This window comes from Eumetopias jubatus, unplaced genomic scaffold (genome assembly GCF_037043125.1).
Source record: "Eumetopias jubatus isolate StellerSeaLion01/CBP00866 unplaced genomic scaffold, mEumJub1_p1.0 scaffold_1, whole genome shotgun sequence".
In the NCBI taxonomy this organism is placed as follows: domain Eukaryota; kingdom Metazoa; phylum Chordata; class Mammalia; order Carnivora; family Otariidae; genus Eumetopias; species Eumetopias jubatus.
In genome coordinates, this window is record NW_028274807.1 from 64,937,959 (window position 1) to 64,956,152 (window position 18,194).

Sequence of the window (18,194 nt, forward strand, 5' to 3'; positions counted from 1 at the left end):
ATTGGTCATATGTCTCCAAGATGGAGCAGAACAGAGGGTTTTAACTAGGCGACATTCAGTTCACTCAGCAATGTTTATCCTTATGGGGTATGTATCGGGTAAAAGCCACTAAGGCTGTCTGGCCAGAGCCTGGCTCCCTGTGTCACTTTCCCAGGTTTACTTGGCTTCTTGGTTTCATAAGAAACAGCCAGTCTCATAAGACCTTCAGGGGCTTTAGGAGCCATTCAGTTTAACCTCTTCCCAGTACAGGAATGCTTCCTGACTTCTCATCACTTCCTACTCCAGACCCACCATCCAGGATTCTTTTAAGTAAACTTGTTCTGTCGGTCCCTGAGTGAACTTGCCCTCCCAGTGGCAGTCCCAGATTTTATTAGGAGAAACTCTTCAGGCCTCTTTTAAGGCTCCTGAAGGCCAAATCCACTTTTACGAGGTAAATGGTTAACGTTTTCACAACTTTATTTGGTCTTAATTGGGGGTGAGGGGAGGAAAACAATACAATGACTGTTTTAATTTCTTTATTTATCAATAGTATCCAAAAAAGGGGGGGGGAGGGAAAAAAAAAGAATCAGGAGTTACAAAAACAAGTTAAATGCAATATGGAAGCCCACTAATACAAATACATTTCACAAACACATAGGCAACAGAAACCTGTTCAAATTTGCTTCTTGAAATTTGATTATTCAAAAACTTAAGTGTAAAGGAAAGACATTCAGATTTGTCCACATGGGCTTATTATTAGCAGGTGGAGGAGCCCTGCTTTCCAAAAACAGTGATGGAGTCCAGAGTCATGGCATGTGAGAAGGTTTCCATGAACACTGAAATCTTAGCAGATGCCATAATATGTTAATAAAATCATACACACACTGAGAAAGCCCAAGGAAGCTTGCAGTCTAAGCCCTGTGCTTGTAGAGAGCTGGAGGAACTGAACCTGGTTTAATCCTATTTGCTCCATGCAAAGCTCTATGCAAGACTCCCCAAACTAGGCTATTTAGCAGCTTTCCATGAATGGTCATCAGATTGTGTGATTCTATGGTGCAGACAATAGCGGCCCTATTTACAGGAGGAATGCAGATTTGCTCTTGGGAATTCCATGTTGCAGGGTTGGGTAGTCTTAGATGGCAACCACTGTCCTGAATGTAACTGGTGAGGAGACACTCTGGCTTCTAGCTTTAAACAAACTGGTACTCCTGCGCTCTCTCTCAGTGTCCAAAGGCTGGCAAAACTCAATCAAGGTGTGCTCTTGGGAGTTCTCCGAGGCGACTGGACAGGAAGGTGCATTTCAGTGTGCACAAGTGGGGCCTGAAGAGAGCTTTTAAATGAGATGGGATGTATATAAAAGCTCAGAATTCTAAACAAAATGGGATGTTCTCCTTTCAAAGAACAAGGAAACTTGTTTAGAAGGAATTCCACATTCAAGCACAACTTTCTCAGAGTCTCCTGGGCAGTGCAATCTACCTAATTTCCCTCTCATGGTCTGTAATCTGCTTTGTGAAAATGAGATCTTACGTCAAGTGTTTAATCTTTATTGTTCCAAGTGCATCTTAAACATGATAAATAGTGGGGTTAATAATCACAGAGTCCAAAAGATAGGAATGATAAATTTCTTCCCAATCACAGTTTGAAGACTCCATTTCTATCCCCCCCCCAACCCCACCACCTCTTTAAAATGTGAAACCATCTTTTGTCCTCATCTTGAAAGGGAAAGCTACTTCTGTTTCCAAGAAGGTTAAGAATGGAGCGCAAAAGTGAAGGCAAAGTGAAGTGGTTCTCCTTCCCATTCTCTTCCTGGATAGACTTTACCCAAGAGGGTTCTACATCACAGCACAACCCGTGCAGCCCTCTGGAGTGAGGTCAGATTTGGTCATCTTGTTTTTAGCCATCTGACCCTTTCGTTGTAACAGTAAGTTTTAATTTATCCTAAGGAGAAGGAAAATCATAGGAACCTGTATCCTTCTGGACCGATTATCTGAACCACAGAATTTATAATTTATCAAATTGAAAGGTTAATGCATTCCTACTCGCTCACTGAGGAAACTGAGGCCCAGAAATAGGAAGAGACAGGGCCAAAGTCACTCTCCTAGTTAATGGTGGCTCAAAGAGCATATTGATAGGCTAAGCCTTGCTTGGCTATACTTGTCTCCATCCTTTGGAATACTGATTTGCATGAACTTATCAGAATAAATGGAAACAAATTAGCTTTTTGGACCTTAAAAGCTTTGTAGGGAGACGCTTCATAGTCCCCTGACTTCTGCCTGAGGCACCCGCTGGCAGACTGCTAATCCACTGGAAGCCAGGGGGACAAAACTCTGAGCTGCATCTAGTATGTGGCAGGGTGGGTGGAGTCTGGGTTATAGCGGTCCCTGCACCCGAAAGAACCCCAAACCCTCCCACCCCTGAAATGGTAGGACTACTGAAAAATAATTACAAAAGCTTAATTTCTAGTCAAGAAAATAAAATATTAAAAAACAACAATAATATAATGATAATAATTGAAGAATGAAGTCAACTTGCCAAAAAAAGTTTTCCAGAAAAATAGCACCTTTGGTAAGAAGTTTAAAAATTTGGTTAGGTCTCTAAGGGGCTCAAAGTATACAAGTATCTGCATCATTTGTGTATACCCTCCCAGAAACTCCCAAGTCTAGGGGACACCAGGTAACAAGAATGGCTGTGTAGCTAGAGGCAGTGGTTGGAGCCATGAGAGGCACAGACGCCGGCGGTCTGTCACGCCGATGGCAACAGGAAGGGCTGGACGCGGAATGTGTTCCTCTCCACTGAGCTTCCCAAACCCCTCCTCTGGGGCAGCCTGCAAAGTTCTGTCTGGCATTGCCTGCACTCCCGGCAGCATATTTATAGCTGTGGCAGACTGGGGTTCAGATCTGGGACTGACCCTCTCCCAAGCCTGATGCAGTTTCCTTACTTGTCTCCAGCCCCTGAGCACCATGTACAGTTTCTCTCAAAGCACTCCTAGAAATGAAGGCTATGGCCCTTCCCCTCCTAGCCAGCCACCCCCATTTCCTTTATTGCAAAACAAATAGACAAAATAAAAACTCATTGCTATACAAGCAAATACTGGTGATTGGGCGATTGCAGCAGACACTTGCATATACTGGACTCAGCGCTGAAGTGGAAGAGAAGGTGCCAGCTCTGGACACCCTTCCCAGGTGCCTCCTCTTTAGATCTCTTTGGTGCTCGTTTTCTTGGTCTTTTCAGCTGTTTCCTTTGAGAAGCAGGAGAAAATAAGCATTGTGAATTATAAAAAAAAAAAAATCACTGGCATCTATCTAGTCCTCAAGATTTTATATAGCATCCACAGAGACATGCTTCTGCTAATTTTAGTTCTGTTTACTTGTCTGTCTCTCCTGTGGATGAGAACAACCTGAGGGCAAAGATCACGTCTTATTTGTGACATGGTCACAGAGGGGCTGTCACTGAATTAAGAGCTGAGCTCATTTGAATGCCTATGAAACCACAGGTCAGACATGATTATCCCCATTTTAAAGATGAAGAAAAGGATGCAAGTACTACAAGATGTTCCAAAAATTCCAGCCCAGAGAGGGGTTAAGTGCAACAGGCTCTTGAGGCAGACTGTCTGAACTTCAATCGTGGATGTGCTACTTTCTGGGGGACTTCGGGCAAATTGTGAAAACTGTGCCTCAATGTCTTCATCTACAAAATGAGGGTAATAAAGCACCACGTCTTACAACATGTCAAATTTCTCCAAAGAAGCCATTCTTCCTTATGGCCAGTAAGCACATGACAAAGTGTTCAACATCATTAGTCATTAGGGAAATACAAGTCAAAACTACAAAGATATGCAACTTCACACCCACTGGGATGGCTAAAATAAAACGTAATGGACAGTAACAAATGCGGTGAGTTTGTGGAAAAATAGGAACACTGCTGGCTTGGATGTAAAATGGTACCACCACTTGAAAAACAGTCTGGCAGTTCCTCAAAAGATTAATCACAGAGTTGCCATATGATCCAGCAATTGCACTCCTAGGTATATACAGAGACCTGAAAATGTATGTCCACACAAAAACTTGAACAAGAATGTTCACAGCAGCATAATTCATCATAGCCAAAAAGGGGAAACAACCAAAATGAGCTGGTGAACAGACACACAAAATGTGGCAAATCCATACAATGGAATGTTATGTAGCCATGAAAAGGAATGGAGTATGGACTAATGGTGTAACAGGGGTAAGCCTTGAACACATTACGCTGGGTGAAGGAAGTCACACAGAAAATGCCAAATAGTGTATGATTCCATTTGTATATGTCCAGAATAGGCAAACCTGTAGAGTTCGAAAGTAGATGAGTGGTTGCCAGGGGCTGGGAGAAGAGAGAATGGGGAGTCCCTTCTAATGGGCCTGGGGTTTCTTTCTGGGATAATGAAAATGTTCTGGAATTAGGCAGTGGTGATGGTTGATAACTTAGTGAATATACTATACTAAACCACTGGATTGTATACTTTAAAAGGGTGAATTTTATGGTATATAAATTGTATCTCAATAAAAAATTAATTAGGAAATAAACACCAACAGTGCCTGGCATCTAGCAGACACTGTTGGTTTCCCATCCGTAGTCCCCTTAGCACTTCAGGACACTGGCATGGCTTCTTCCTGCCAACACCTGCACCTCTTTGCCTGAGACTTCCTCTGGCTGCTGGAGCCGGCTCTGCCCACACATGTTGGCAGGCCAGAGATGCCCGGGAGTTCATGCTGCTGCTGGTGGCCCTCGCCAATGGCGCCTGGGAGTGTGTGGAGGAATACCCCCGCTCCCTTCCCCCTCAGGCACGAACTCTGGTCCCAGCCCTCCACAGCAGCACCAAGCTCCACATGCCTCCAGCGGTAACATGCCTGGATATACACTCTTTATTGCTTCCTTCCCTTCCTGGGCTGGCTTCCCAACTCCCCTTCTGGTGTCTCCTAGGATTGCTAAATCAACTATTTGTACTTGAGTCCTTGCCTTAGCGTCTGCTTTCTGAGGGAACTCACATAAAACGCATAAAACTGTTACCTATTATAATTCACTCCCCACTGTCTACTCTGATCATTTCCCCACCCCAGAGGAAAGGAATTCCTATTAAGTTCTTTTTTTCTTTTATGTGGTCAGACTCATCTGGAGACTCAAGGCTGATGAAATATGGAAAAACAGAAAGCTAGGAGCTTCTGCTTTGGCTTAAAAAACTGACAGGAGGTTTCTACGTTATCAGTGACAATAATGACAAAATGCGTATAAAAAACCGTCAATAAATATGAGCAATTATTATTTTTGAGCACTTAATAATTATTTTTGAGTCAAATACTTCATCTCAATAGTTGAGCAGCTCTGTGACTGTTAAATTCCCTCAGAACTTAAGTCAGAGAGAAGGCGTGCATACCAGACCCAGTCTGCAGACAGGTGACATGAGGCCCAATATCCTTTGTAACTACATGATAAGGCAGCGGGAAGACAGGCCCTTATAGCCTGCATATCCGGGTTTTCTCTCCAGCCCTTACCAAAGTATGTCAGTGAATCGCTATTCTGCCAAGAGCCTTTTTCCCAAGAAGGCCTTCAACTTAATGACACAGAACCTGAACAGAATTCTTATTATCTTCTCAAGTCTCCAGGAAGCAGAACCTCTAAGTTCTCTGGGTTTGTCAATCCCAGGCTGTTTTCTAACCAGCTTGGCATTAAACCGAGATCCTTTCTGCTGTGGTCCACATTCACTAATCTCCTGCTCATTGCCCCCAAGGAGCTCCTAGTGTTCGGGTCTGGGCACCGCTCGTGACAGGAAACAGTAACACGGCTTTAGACCCTGCTCATTTGCAAACCACTGCCAACCTATCTGCAGATCGCCACCTGCCTAATTCTTACCTATAAAGCCATTTACCAAGCTGTAGCCTTCATCTGCTGGGACCTGCTGGACCCGGGAAGGACTCCATCAGGAACTGTCTATATCATGGTTTGCTACTGTGGGTTTACCATTCAGGACTTACTGTATGGACCAGAGTGGCCCCTTGCTCTCATGCAGCATTAGGCAGTATCTGAATGGGGGAAGGGCCTAGTGGTCAGCAGATCCTGAGCCAGCATGGAGGTGGCAACTCACCTGGTGCTTCTGGAGCTCCTGGACATATCTGGTCATCTCCTCCTCTGTCTGGGTCTGGGCCCCCTTCTGATTCTTTCCTGCAAGAAGAACCAAAGCTCACAGCAGTGGTCACTGAGGGAAGTCAGTTCAGGCTCCCACCAATAGCTACCTTGTAGGCTCTCAATTTCCTCTCCCATTTAACTTATGGAAGGAAGGGTGAACTGCCTGCATTTCTGTGAATATGAAGTGTCCCAGTGCAATGGACACCTTCAAAGTAACACACTGTGAACAAAGCAATCTCCTTCACTTTCCTCTGGCCTCAGGGGAGCCTTCCCCCCTCCAGCGCAGCCATGCCAGGGGCAGGGCCTGCAGGGAAAGCTATGGGGAGTATCTGGGTCTTGACTCAGGAAGATCCTCTAGGCCAGTGATTCTCAACCATTTCCACACCCACAAAATGTCCTATAGAACTTTTCGAGATACCGTTGTTTAAATTCTACTTTTAGATTCTGATTTAATTGTTGTTGGGCACCAGGATTTTATAAAGGCTCTAGGTGATTCTAATGTGCAGCCAGGGTTGATAACCACTGCATCTAGCAATGTTTCCCAAATTTACAGTGTGGCTAGAAAAAAATCATAGAATATATCCTAAAAACGTAGGTTCCCGGGCTGCCCTTTTGTGGATTCTGACTCAGTAGGTTTGCGAGGGAATCTGTACATTTACCAAGAACAGTGTTTGCTGTGAGGAAACACCACTCCACCATGCCTTCTCGAGTTTGGCATTACTCTGCCCCTCACGGCAGTTTCCCTCAGCTCTAGCTCCACCTGGTTTCATGTCTTGATGCCCCTTTTTCTTTGTCCCATTGGGATTTGTGATCTAAGACCAGATTGCCTTTCAGGTACTGACTTTGGAATACGGCCTCTACAATGTCCTCTCAGATCCATGACCCACCCACCAAGACAGGTTCACCTTGGGGCACTGCCATCCCTGGTGCTCTTTATACCCACAGAGGGCCCTGAACCTGGGCCATCCAGAGAGGGAGGACGAGTTGTCCAGTATGGCTGTGGAAATGGGCACTGTCTCATGGAGACGATCATTTGGATTTTGTCGGATGCATGTGATGGGGCTCATTATCCAGATGGGCATGCTTATTCTGTAAACCAGCGATTTAACAATTATCTGTGTCTTAGAAATGGATGGCTACCCTTACAAAGCCAGACCAGGCACAGTTAGGTGTGAAGAACTACCACAGGGGGTTTTGGGGAAGATAAATACAGGATGCTCCCTGATTGAGGCATTCTGGGTCCTATTTTGAGATGTTCTCTCTTGGCTTCAATAGCTACTGTGTGCTTAGCCTGGCTACCCTGACTTACAGTTTTGACTTCCAGCAATTTCTAGTTTCTAAACAGCCTCTTCCTGCTCTTTCATTTGTCTCCGGAATTGTGTTGGCTTCTTGCCTTTCCACACTGAGAAGAAACTTGGTCCCGGGCAGTGACAGACTAGGGATCCCCTGGTAGGACTGAGTTCCATTTGTACTGCTGCTGCTGCCTAGGCTTCTTATCTAGAATCACCCCTTCTGGATCTTTGACCTCTGTCTCCCAGTTACCATCTTATCTGACCTCCCTGAACATGATCCTAAGACCAGTCTGCTTTTTTTTGGTCTCAGTTTTTTTAAGATTTAATTTTAAATTCACCCCATCTGGCGTAAATTTTGGGTTTGGTTCTTGCCAACTCACCTTTCTTCTCAAACCCAATGTGACTCTCCATTCTAGACCTGGCTTCACCTTCACTGTCTTTCCTCTAATCTGAATGGGTGCCTGTGTTTTTCCTACGACCTGGCTCTGATTCAAGAGTTTCTTTTGATCTCTGGCATCATTCCAACATGCCATGTGGTTTCTGCACTTGTCCCCCAAATTCTCTCTGACATCTCTATCTCCTCAACCCACACTGACCATGTCTCAACTTTTTTTTCCTTAGGGATTACCCAAGTCTGTTAATTCAAAGAGGGCCTATGAACATTTCTCTTTTTTCTGCTGGGTATGGATGGCAAGGAGGAGTCATTTTGTCTTCCAACCACCTGAGTGTTTTACATAGAGGATTTCCTAAGCTGTCCTAAGGATTAAGTGGGTAAAGTGCGTAGGAGAGTGCCTGGCACACAGCTCTAAGTATTTGCTTTCATTATCATTATTGTTACTGTTATTATTATTCCAATCTCATATCAACATTTGACCTTGCCCTGCATCTTAAACCTCTCTTCTGCCAAGCCTCTGGAATGAGTAGTGACCTTAATGCATTTGGCAGAAGTGCTTTGCCCTCGATGCTGCCCACTGGGCGCTCTGACACTACACATTGGAGTCCGTGACTTGCTCCCCAGTTTCCTTGCTCCTGGCCACTGCACTCTTCTCCATCATCCCCACCCCGACTTCTCCTATGTTGAGTTCACAAAGGACGCTCTCTCCCCGCCGTTCCTCCCTCCTGACTGAGGGACAGCGCACCGTCACATGTCATGGCTGTGCAGACCCAGTTTCCACAGGCACAGACGCAACGGTTACAGTCCACCTCGGTCTCCGCTCCGTCTGCGTACGTCTCATCCTCCAGGGCACACTCTGTTGGGACCAGAAATAAGGGGCATCGGTTTAGGGTGAGGGTGGAACAGGACCTGCTGGCTACCGTCTGTGTACTTTACCCCTTTCCCAGATAGCCCTGCTTTGGCTTATCCTTCAGAGGCAACATATCTGGGTAAATGATGCCATCGATCCAAAGATTTCTGGACGCTAACCTCGGCATGTAGATGATGGGCTAGGGCCCAGTCTAGAATTGTGGAAGGAAATTTTCTTAGCAAGCTCTGGAAAATTCCATCAAGTATCTTTATCTTGGCCCTCCCCAAAGGCCCCCATTCCCTACAGCTTCATATTTCTTAGGTTAAGCATACTCTTCTCTGGAGGATTGAAGGTCGGGTTGAGGCATTTGAGGAACTCTTGGAAGCTGAGTTTCCAGTCAGCATTTTCGTCAGACAGTTCAATGAGAGCATCAACACAGAGCCCTCTGGAACAAAATACAGGAGAAATGTGTCAGCAAGACCTCAGCATCACTCCCACAGAAAGGAACTAAACATCGGAATCACACACATCTGGGACCTCCAGGAGGCCAAGGGGGCGACTGTTAATTGAAGAACTTTCTGCACTGCCTTCCCACAAGCATCATCCATCCTGACTCCTGTGAGCATCCAACCTTTACTTTGTTATACTTGATGTCAGATTATTCCCACTGTTCAAATGTGCCCAAGAAGACTAAAGTTTCTTGAATGGTTTTGTCCACTTTGATTGACAAATGTTCTCACTGCCAATGCACCTTCCATGAGCAACTGCCTTTCCCCATGGTACTGGTTAAGTCAACCAAACTAGGGAAATCAAAACAGAAGGGAGCTGAATAGATGACAGGAATGGAATGTGTGATGGAGTTCAAGCAGGCATCGTCATTATCACTATTCTAGAAAGATAAACGTATGTTCGGAAAAGTTTTATGGAACCCCAGTTCTCTCATGCTCCTCTTGGCCTGGATTTGAGCCCTAGTTCAATCACTTCCTACCCAAACAGCCTTGAGCTAGCTCTTCAACTTTTCTGAGCCTGTTTTCTCATCTGGAAAATGAGGACAGAGAGGCCTCCTTCACTGGGATATTAGGAAGATCAAACATTGAACTTGTAAAATATTATTTAATTTCAAATTATCAAAATATGAAGGATTTTCAAATATTATACTGTAAGGTCTTGGACTACTAAGAAAGAATCATTCCAGAATCTGGGCTTCATGCTTTCTATTTCTTCTGAACAAAAGAGGTGCTGCTCCTATTTTTAATTCTTGCTGATGTACTGGAACCACACCAGAAGTTTCTTAGGGGTTAATTTTTATTAATATTTACTCCGGAATAATATCAGAAAAGAACAGGGACGTGCTCTCATTTGTGACAATTAGGGTTCTCTATGTGAAATTATCTTAAAAATCAGAACTAAAGCTATTTTAGACTTGCAGTTAAAGAATACAGTAGGGTAATTCCTTCAGAAAATTAACCATTAAAACATTACCCATGGTACTCAGAAACACTTTTGCTCTGATGTGACCTTGATAATTTATTTTAAGATTACATTCCATTGCTTGCAAGTTCTGGCCAAAAACAATAACTATTTGATCAGATACCAGGGGTGCTCAATATATTAGTTCATAACGTTCACAAAACAGACCAGGACAGAATTCCTATTTTGCTTTTTACTTTTCATTTGCACTGACTGCTCCCTGTAGGGAGGAAGGGGTTCAAATCCCCTTTCCTAACCAGCCTTCGCGTCGTGGACCACTCCCTGACCCCTCAACTCCACTCACCTAAGCAGTTTGTTGTTCTCCTGGTCTGTGTAGGTAGTGATGTTGATGGCAGTTTCATTCTGCTCCACAAATTTCAGTAATTCACTGGAGTCCAAGCGAGAGTCACCATTATCAACGTTCTAGAAAGGGGATGAAGAGCTCTTTCAGGAACATTTTGTAGAACTGTCTCCCTCTCAGCTTGACCCCTCGCTTAAAGATGTGAGAAGGCACCTGCACCCCAAGATGAGAGAGGGCAAGTGTGTGGGCAGAGGCCACCAAGGGCCTATCAAACCCAGACCTTGCTCAGAAGGGCAGCTGGGATACAGGCCTGTGTTTACGCAAGCAGCTGGGGTCCCTGTGGGCGCTCTGCAGCCTCATCCCTGACACTGCCCTGCAGACATTCTCCACATAACATCTGGGTGCAGGCCAGCCACCAGACCCTGTTCTCAAACCTCACTGGACATGTAACAACATTCTGAATCAGAATCTGTGGCAGAGCCCAGGTATATGTGTATATTTCTAACAAGCTGCTTCAGAACAACAATGCAGGTGACCCTCAGAGCTCACTCTGGTAGTCACAAGACCACTTCTTGCTGCTTGATTTCCCTGGCCTGCTCTCATGCTTAACATTCAGACTGGCACCCTAACCAAGCACATCAGTGAAAAGTCGCAAGCATAGGCCCCCAATTGATAACCTGCAGGCAGAGATGGTGCAAAGCTCCCCCCCCGCCACCCCTCTGCTCTGAGCTGGGGGCCGCACTGCAGATGTGTGCACGGTCCTTGGCTTACAGAACACAGGCTGTCCTCAAGACCCAGCTGACGTCCCACGAGCACAAGGTGAGGGTACAGTGAGCTCAGGCATTATCCCCTCTTTGGCAAGATGCTAAACCTAGACCATAGCCTTTGGGGACCATTCAACATGCCTAGGCCCCCACTGCAGGAGGAGGGTGTCGAGGTCAAGGTCTTACCAAATTCTAAGTTGATACTGCTGCTCTCCTAAATAGTTCCAATGGGGGAAAAATGTTTTTGAAAAATTCTTCCCCTAGGCTGCCTCGTCTTGCTGCCTTGGGAAATAATCAGCATTCCCGTGTTACTTTCAAGGTGGCTCCCCAGATGGTGTAAGGGCTTTGGGAAGAAAAGTCTGTCTAGGCTTCCGGGTAGAAGGGACTCTCTTTCCATGACTGTCCTGTGTCACATGTGTTCTACTCTAAGGTTGTAAATCTTTCCATGGTATATACAATGCCGGGTGTGTATAAAACTATGCTAGCCCTTGCTTAGGGCCTTTTCGTCATTCTTGTCCCAATTCCTAGCAACAGGTCTCAGATGTTCTCTAGTCCCTGTACATCCACCCTGAGGAAACCGCCTTTCACTGTGTGAAGGCTTGATTAACTAATGGAGAGAAATGAAATAAGGTTGGCCAGGGGTCATTCTTAGCAGTGCAGGACTTTCTTGAATCTAAATGTTCCACATGCTGGACAGACAGAAGCAACCCTCACAGACCCCAACACCATCACAGCCTGATGAGAGAGTCACGCAGCCATGGCTGCAGACCCAGGGCCACACGGCCCCTGGGCCCACCAGGAACCTGCGACTATGCAGCTCCCAAAAGGCAGCGCTAGGTGCCCACACTGCACATTCAGTAGGGCCAGAATCCAGGCCTGGAGCTGAGGGGAGAGCCAGTCAGTCTGCACGCTCATCTCAGGAGGGACCAACCAGGCCTCCCCAGGCCAGCTCTGTATGTGGAATCCACAGGAAAACAGAGGTTTGGTACCTGCCCCAGAAATATCCTGGACTGCCTGGGGGCCTGCAGTCGCTCACACACAGCAGCTGTGGTGATGGGGGACATGATCCCAGAGTAAGGGAGGTAAGAAATCTGGCTCCGATTGTGGCCCTGGCCACCAAGGGGGGGTCTGCCACCAGGAGTCCAGCGTGTGTCTATGATGTGATCATGACAGGCTCTCTGTACCTGGGTGTATTACACTTTCACTGGAGAAATCATGAATGAATCACCAGGTGAAGTGAGAGTCTGGTTTTGGTCTTATCTCAGTTCTGGTTAGATTTTCTTTCCAACTAATTTTGATGTAAGGAATACCAGTTGGGCTGGAGGGCAGTCCCTGGTTCAGAAACAGTTTCTGTGAGATACCACATCTCTCACCAACAGGCAGTTATCTGCCTAGTGAGAAGGAACCTCCCTCTGAAGACTGCACCACACAGGACTCCAGTAACCACCAAAAAGTGGATAGTGAAACCCCTATTTTCTCAGAGGACACTGCCAGAGTGTCTGGGAAAAGCAAGCGTTGTATGAGTCAGTCATGATCAAGCTTTTGTGGTTAGGAGTGAGAATGCCCTAGAGGAAACTACTTTCTCAAGGGGTCTCAATTGGAGAAGTTACTGCTGGAGCAGGTGGAGAGGTGTGAAAGGGGTATGGGGCCCAGGTACTTGGGAATCAAATCAGTAGCAGGTTCCACTGATGCCTGAGGCAGGGTGCCTCCAAGGGGCCACTAGGAATGATTACAAGGTCCCAAGAGGCCCCTTGGAAAGAGTGTTCTGGGTCTCCTGGGCCTTAGCAGCCATGGCCAAGTCACTGCACACAACCTGGCAGGTGCTGCTCTGAAAATCCATTTTCTTCAAGTTACTTTCTGCTCTTGTGTGACTCTCCTGTCTTTGCACTATCATGTGTTTCTCTCGAGATGAGGAACTACCCTCTGCCCCAAGGGCTCTGTAATGCTGGTGGAGTGAGACAGAGGATAGCCTGAGAAGAGCTGTGCCAGGTGTGATCTCAAACATGTGGAACCCAGAGAGACATACTTTCTGCCTCAGGAGAAACAACTTGCTAAAGACAGGAACACAAGCGAAGTCTTAAATGACCAAAATACCCAATCCAGTATTTCTCCATCTGTGGGGTCCATAAAGTCAGTTAGGAAGAGGAATCCACAGACCAGCCTGGTTCTGACCACATGTGATGGCCACAGAACCACCGAGAAATCCCTTATGTGTCTGGGGTTGCTTGTGAGTCCAGGCTGGTTATGGCCTGGGACAGGAGGCCCTGGAGACACGTGGGAACATGTCCATCCGTGGGTGAGCATCTGAGGGCATCTACCTAGAGATGTGTGTCTGTAAGTAAAGGGGGTTTTTTACTTCTGTGGCAATGTGGGTATCTGAATGTGTGTCTATGAGGAGGCTGTGTCTCTGTGTGGGGTGTGCATCTCTGTATGTGGGATGTGTGTGTGGTGTGCATGCTTCTGCTTATGGTATTTTTATCTTTGGGTGTGATGTACATAAGTGTGTGTCTGTGTCTTGTCAGTCAGCTGGAAGAGTGTCCTTAACTGCTTCTTCTAACAATGTCTTAGGCTATCTGAAAAATCTCCATGCCATGCAAGCCCTACTCATTGCTAACTACTATTTCCGACTTTTATCAAAGCAGCATCTCTCCTGCCCCTAATTGGAACAACCTGTCTCTTAAACTAAGTGATGGGACAAGCAATATCTAGGTTCATGAAGAATCCTGGACCCATGGAATGCCAGTCCGTGGACTCTTCTCAGGTGATAAGGAGCTCCACAGGCCAGAGACGATCAAGTTAAGGACTCGGAGAAATGTCAAGCTGGGTGGGAAATGCCTGGGTCTGGGTGAGATCAGAAGGTACACTGTATCAACAGCCAGCTCTGTGAGGTAGAGGGTAGGGAGATACGTATGGGGTAGGGGGATACAGCCTGGCCATATACATGTGCATTAGGTCCCAAAGGCTTTACTGCTGGAATCCCACTGGTCAAGCTGGTCAGCAAGCAAATGTCATAGCTTCATGGAATGGTGGGAAGATGTGATCAGGCAGTGGGAGAGGAAGTCTCCCTTTGTCTGTGGCTGAAGAGTCTTTGACCCCAATTCTGGATTACCTTAAAGTACTTGTCTAGGATTTCACTGTAGTTGCTGCCTTTAGAGAACCAGCCATCTGGAACAATCTCTGCTTCCAGCCACTGGATAATGCGACGCCGGAGCTCATCGCGGTTGGACTGATAGCAAACAACTGCAGGAAAGGGGAGGGAGATCAGCTGAGTGGTGAGAACCCCAAGGTCACCCTGCATCCCTACATGGGAGGTTCAGTGCCTGGGGCTCTGCATGCGACAGCTCATTGAATTTTCACAGCACTCCAGGGACACAAAATTATCACACACATTTTATAGGAGTCAACCCAGGATAGATAGACAACTGGAAAGTGACCAAACCAGGATTCAAGCTTATGTTTCTAAAAAACTTGTAAGAATTGAGAATATTGAAAAGAGAGACTATGTTGCTTAGGTGAGAAAAACATCGGCAGAAAAATAAAGGACATTTTCATTAACTTCAGGAAGCTAAGGGGGAAAAAATCTATCAATCAATAAACAGCTCTCCTGGCTCACAGATGAGCTGAAATAGTAAGTGCATGAAGGAGCACATTATAATCCTTCATGCCACCAGATTTTACATTCTCTCTCTATAGCTTTTTCCTCTTACCAACTGGGTCTATCAAAACTCTCCCACTTAAAATTTTACACTGTCTGAATTATCCTTTGTTCTAAAACACAGAAAACAAGGTCAAGAAAGGGCCATGCTGAAACCCTGCTCTGGACAGCTGTTTCAAGACACTTGGCAGTAACAGGTGGGACTGAGAGTTGGGTAGATGGGGGACAGGGAAGGAAGAGCTTTGGCAAGTGGAGATTCCTAGAAGACAACACACAGTGGGATGTGATAAGGGCCCTGAGCAGGGGAATGGAAATCTGGGCTGCCACTTCCAAGCTGTTTAATGCTGGGAAATTCACTTAACTTCTCTGAGCCTCGATTTCCTCATCTATGAGGTCATTACAATAAGGTCTACCTCACAAGATTATTGTAAAGATCTAAGGAAAAGCATATGCTAGAGGTTCTGTAACTATAATGATGAAATTTTAATTTTGATTCATGGAAAACCATGGAAAACCATGGAAAAAGTCCTACTGGCATTTCCAATTATCTCCTTTCAAAAAAAAGTTGTGCCTTCTGATTCTGCTAGTCCTGTGCCATCAGCCTATCTTACAGAGCATCGAAGGAAGGATTCAGTGGCTTTCCTGTCCTTTTAATGCAATCACTACTCAGCAAAAACGGAAAACACAGCCAACATTCTGACTCAACCAGCCACTTCAAATGTCAAGCACACACACACACACACACACAAAAAAAAGCAGTTTTGCCACTTTTCTGAGCTATGTTGAGGAGTGACCAGTTCTGGGTCACAAGTTCTGACACACACATCTTGTGAGCTTCAGCAAGGAATGTGAAACACAAAATTCCCTCACAAAAAGAATTTCTTCCCTAAAAGGCACCCTGGAGAAAAAAACAGGCTCTCACCTGGGCTGGCAGATGGACTTATGGATTTCTTCTCTGCAAGACAAAGGAGAAAATGTGTAAGGCCAAGTGAAGACAAAAGAACATTTCTGTGTATTCTGCTCGGATTACAATCATCCCACGTTAAGGGGGCCGCTTACAATCTTTTCATCATTTTGTCCTGGGTCCCTGTCTCCTTTCCTTCTTCCAGGGCCTAAGTATGGAGATCTTTTCTTCCCGGCTCTATTTGACATTTTTGGGCCACTGAGTCAGCCTTCCTGGTCTCATACCTCCTCCTGTTAGGTTGAGGGGTGGGGATGGGTGGCTGGGACTTTGAGAATTCACATGGAATCATTACAGAGAGGAAAATGGAGTGGAGACCCACATGTGGAAACAGTTTCTTGTTTCACCAGGGCAGTTCAGGCTGGGAGGGGCTGAGTGGGACTGTGGCTCGGCAGGGAGCTTGTGTCTAATTAGCAATGAGCTTAAGACCCCCTCCCTCTTACCCTACTGGCAATGGTTTGAGTGCAAAATAGGGGAAATATATAGACCAGAGCTGAGAGGTGCCCAAATTTAAAAAGTGAAATTTGGGGTGCCTGGGTGGCTCAGTCGGTTAAGCATCCGACTCCTGGTTTTGTCTCAGGCTATGATCTCGGTCATGAGCTCGAGCCCCGTGTCGAGCTCTGTGCTCAGCGTGACGTCTGCTTGAGATTCTCTCTCTCCCTCTCCCTTTGCCCCCACCCTACCGTACTCTCGCTCTAAAATAAATAGAATCTTTAAAAAATAAATAAAAAGTGAAATTCACAGGCGCCTGGGTGGCTCAGTTGGTTAAGCCACTGCCTTCGGCTCAAGTCATGGTCCCGGAGTCCCGGGATCGAGTCCCGCATCGGGCTCCCCCTTCTCTGTGGGGAGCCTGCTTCTCCCTCTGCCTCTGCCTGCCACTCCCCCTGCTTGTGCTCACTCTGTCTCTCTCTCTCTCTGTATGTCAAATAAATAAATAAAATATTTTTAAAAAAAAAGTGAAATTCACCTGCTTTTTAAAAAGGCATAGAGTTCATTTAAACATTTCCTTATTATTGTTGATTATTGATGTGGTTCCCTATGCACTGCAGACAGTACTGGAAGCTCCCCTGGGAGTCTGATGCAGGAAACCCTGGGCACAGGTCTGGGCAAAGCCAGGATTCAGGGCAAAGCCAGTAGGCTCATGAGCGCAAGAGCATGCATCTCCAAGTAGCTGGGTGGTCTCTGTGGCTTTGGGTGCTGTGGCCCAGTGGAAAGAAGTGTGGGAAGCCAGGCCACACTGCTGCATCCCATGGCTCCTCTGGCTGGAGCTGGGAGATGGTGGTAACAGCACTCCTTACCTTTGCAGTGTCCATCATAATCGACCTGGATTTTGGATCCAGTGAGGCAGGCGTCTCGATGCAGCTCACAGTGGTTGAGGTAGGTCTTGCCGTTGCTGCCGCACACAGGCCTCTTGTGAGGTTTGCATTGCTGAAACAGACCCGAGGAGGAGGTCTCTGTGGTCAGGGTGCCAGGACGCGCACGCGCGCACATGCACCTTGTGGCTACATCCTGGAGGGAGCCTCAGCTCTGGCATCAGTGACTCTACTCCGTGCAGCCTTGGAGGCACCCCATCATTTTACAGCCCTGCATGGCCCACTGTGCTGATCCCGGTTCAGGGCCATCTCTTTCATTCAGTGAAGACTCGAGTAGACCACCCTGACCCTAGCGAATCAGCAGGAAGGGCATTTTATTAGAAGTCAGGAATCTGGACGCTCTAGACAAGTACTTTAAAGCTCACTTTGGAGAAAGTCATGTGATGTCTTTGGATGATCTCAGGTCCCTTAAAACACCAACATTCTAAGACACAAGAGCCAGAGCTGAGAGCGGGGGATGTGGAGAATGACAGGCAGGTGCGTGTGTGTGCGCGCACACACACACACACACATACACCCAGTGCTTCAGTTCTTCTGGGGTTTAACTAGGAGGATGTTTGCTCTCTCACTTTGTGTAGTATTTGGGGGCCATTTTGTTTTCCTCCTGATCTCGCAAGGGCTGTTGTGAGGCAGGGCTGGGGATGCTGGTCTTTGTGAAGTATTGCAGAGAATCGTTATGGACAGGGAAATGGACTAAAGTTCACTTGGCAACTCGGTTCTATGCTGGCTATTTAAAGGACCATGGTCACAGGCAAGCTTGGTTTCTTTAGACGTCTGCGGTTTTTGAAAGATGGTAAGGGGGAAGCAAGTTCAGCTCAGCCTTAATGAAGGCACCAAAGCCAGAAAGACCAGATGTGGTAAGAAGGAACACAGAACACTGGAGCTGGAAGGCAGCCCTGCTTTTAGATGAAAATTTTAGATGAAAATACCAATGTTTAGGAAGACAAACTTCATTTAACCAATATTTATTACTGAATTCTTACTAAAAGTTCTACATGC

The 18,194-nt window shown here is 46.3% G+C and overlaps 1 protein-coding gene across 1 annotated transcript in view; it reads right to left on the reverse strand.

The window, feature by feature from the left end:
- Positions 1 to 532: 532 nt before the first annotated feature.
- Positions 533 to 18,194, reverse strand: part of FSTL1 (follistatin like 1) — a 52,264-nt gene continuing 34,602 nt past the window's right edge. Inside the window, exons 4-11 of the mRNA XM_028110708.2 lie at positions 17,121 to 17,250; positions 15,784 to 15,816; positions 14,316 to 14,446; positions 10,446 to 10,564; positions 9,004 to 9,116; positions 8,567 to 8,677; positions 6,095 to 6,171; positions 533 to 3,217 (exon numbers count right to left, since the gene is read on the reverse strand). Of these exons, the coding sequence (XP_027966509.1) occupies positions 3,173 to 3,217; positions 6,095 to 6,171; positions 8,567 to 8,677; positions 9,004 to 9,116; positions 10,446 to 10,564; positions 14,316 to 14,446; positions 15,784 to 15,816; positions 17,121 to 17,250 (759 nt within the window). The 3' untranslated portion in view covers positions 533 to 3,172. The remainder of the gene's footprint in view (positions 3,218 to 6,094; positions 6,172 to 8,566; positions 8,678 to 9,003; positions 9,117 to 10,445; positions 10,565 to 14,315; positions 14,447 to 15,783; positions 15,817 to 17,120; positions 17,251 to 18,194) is intronic.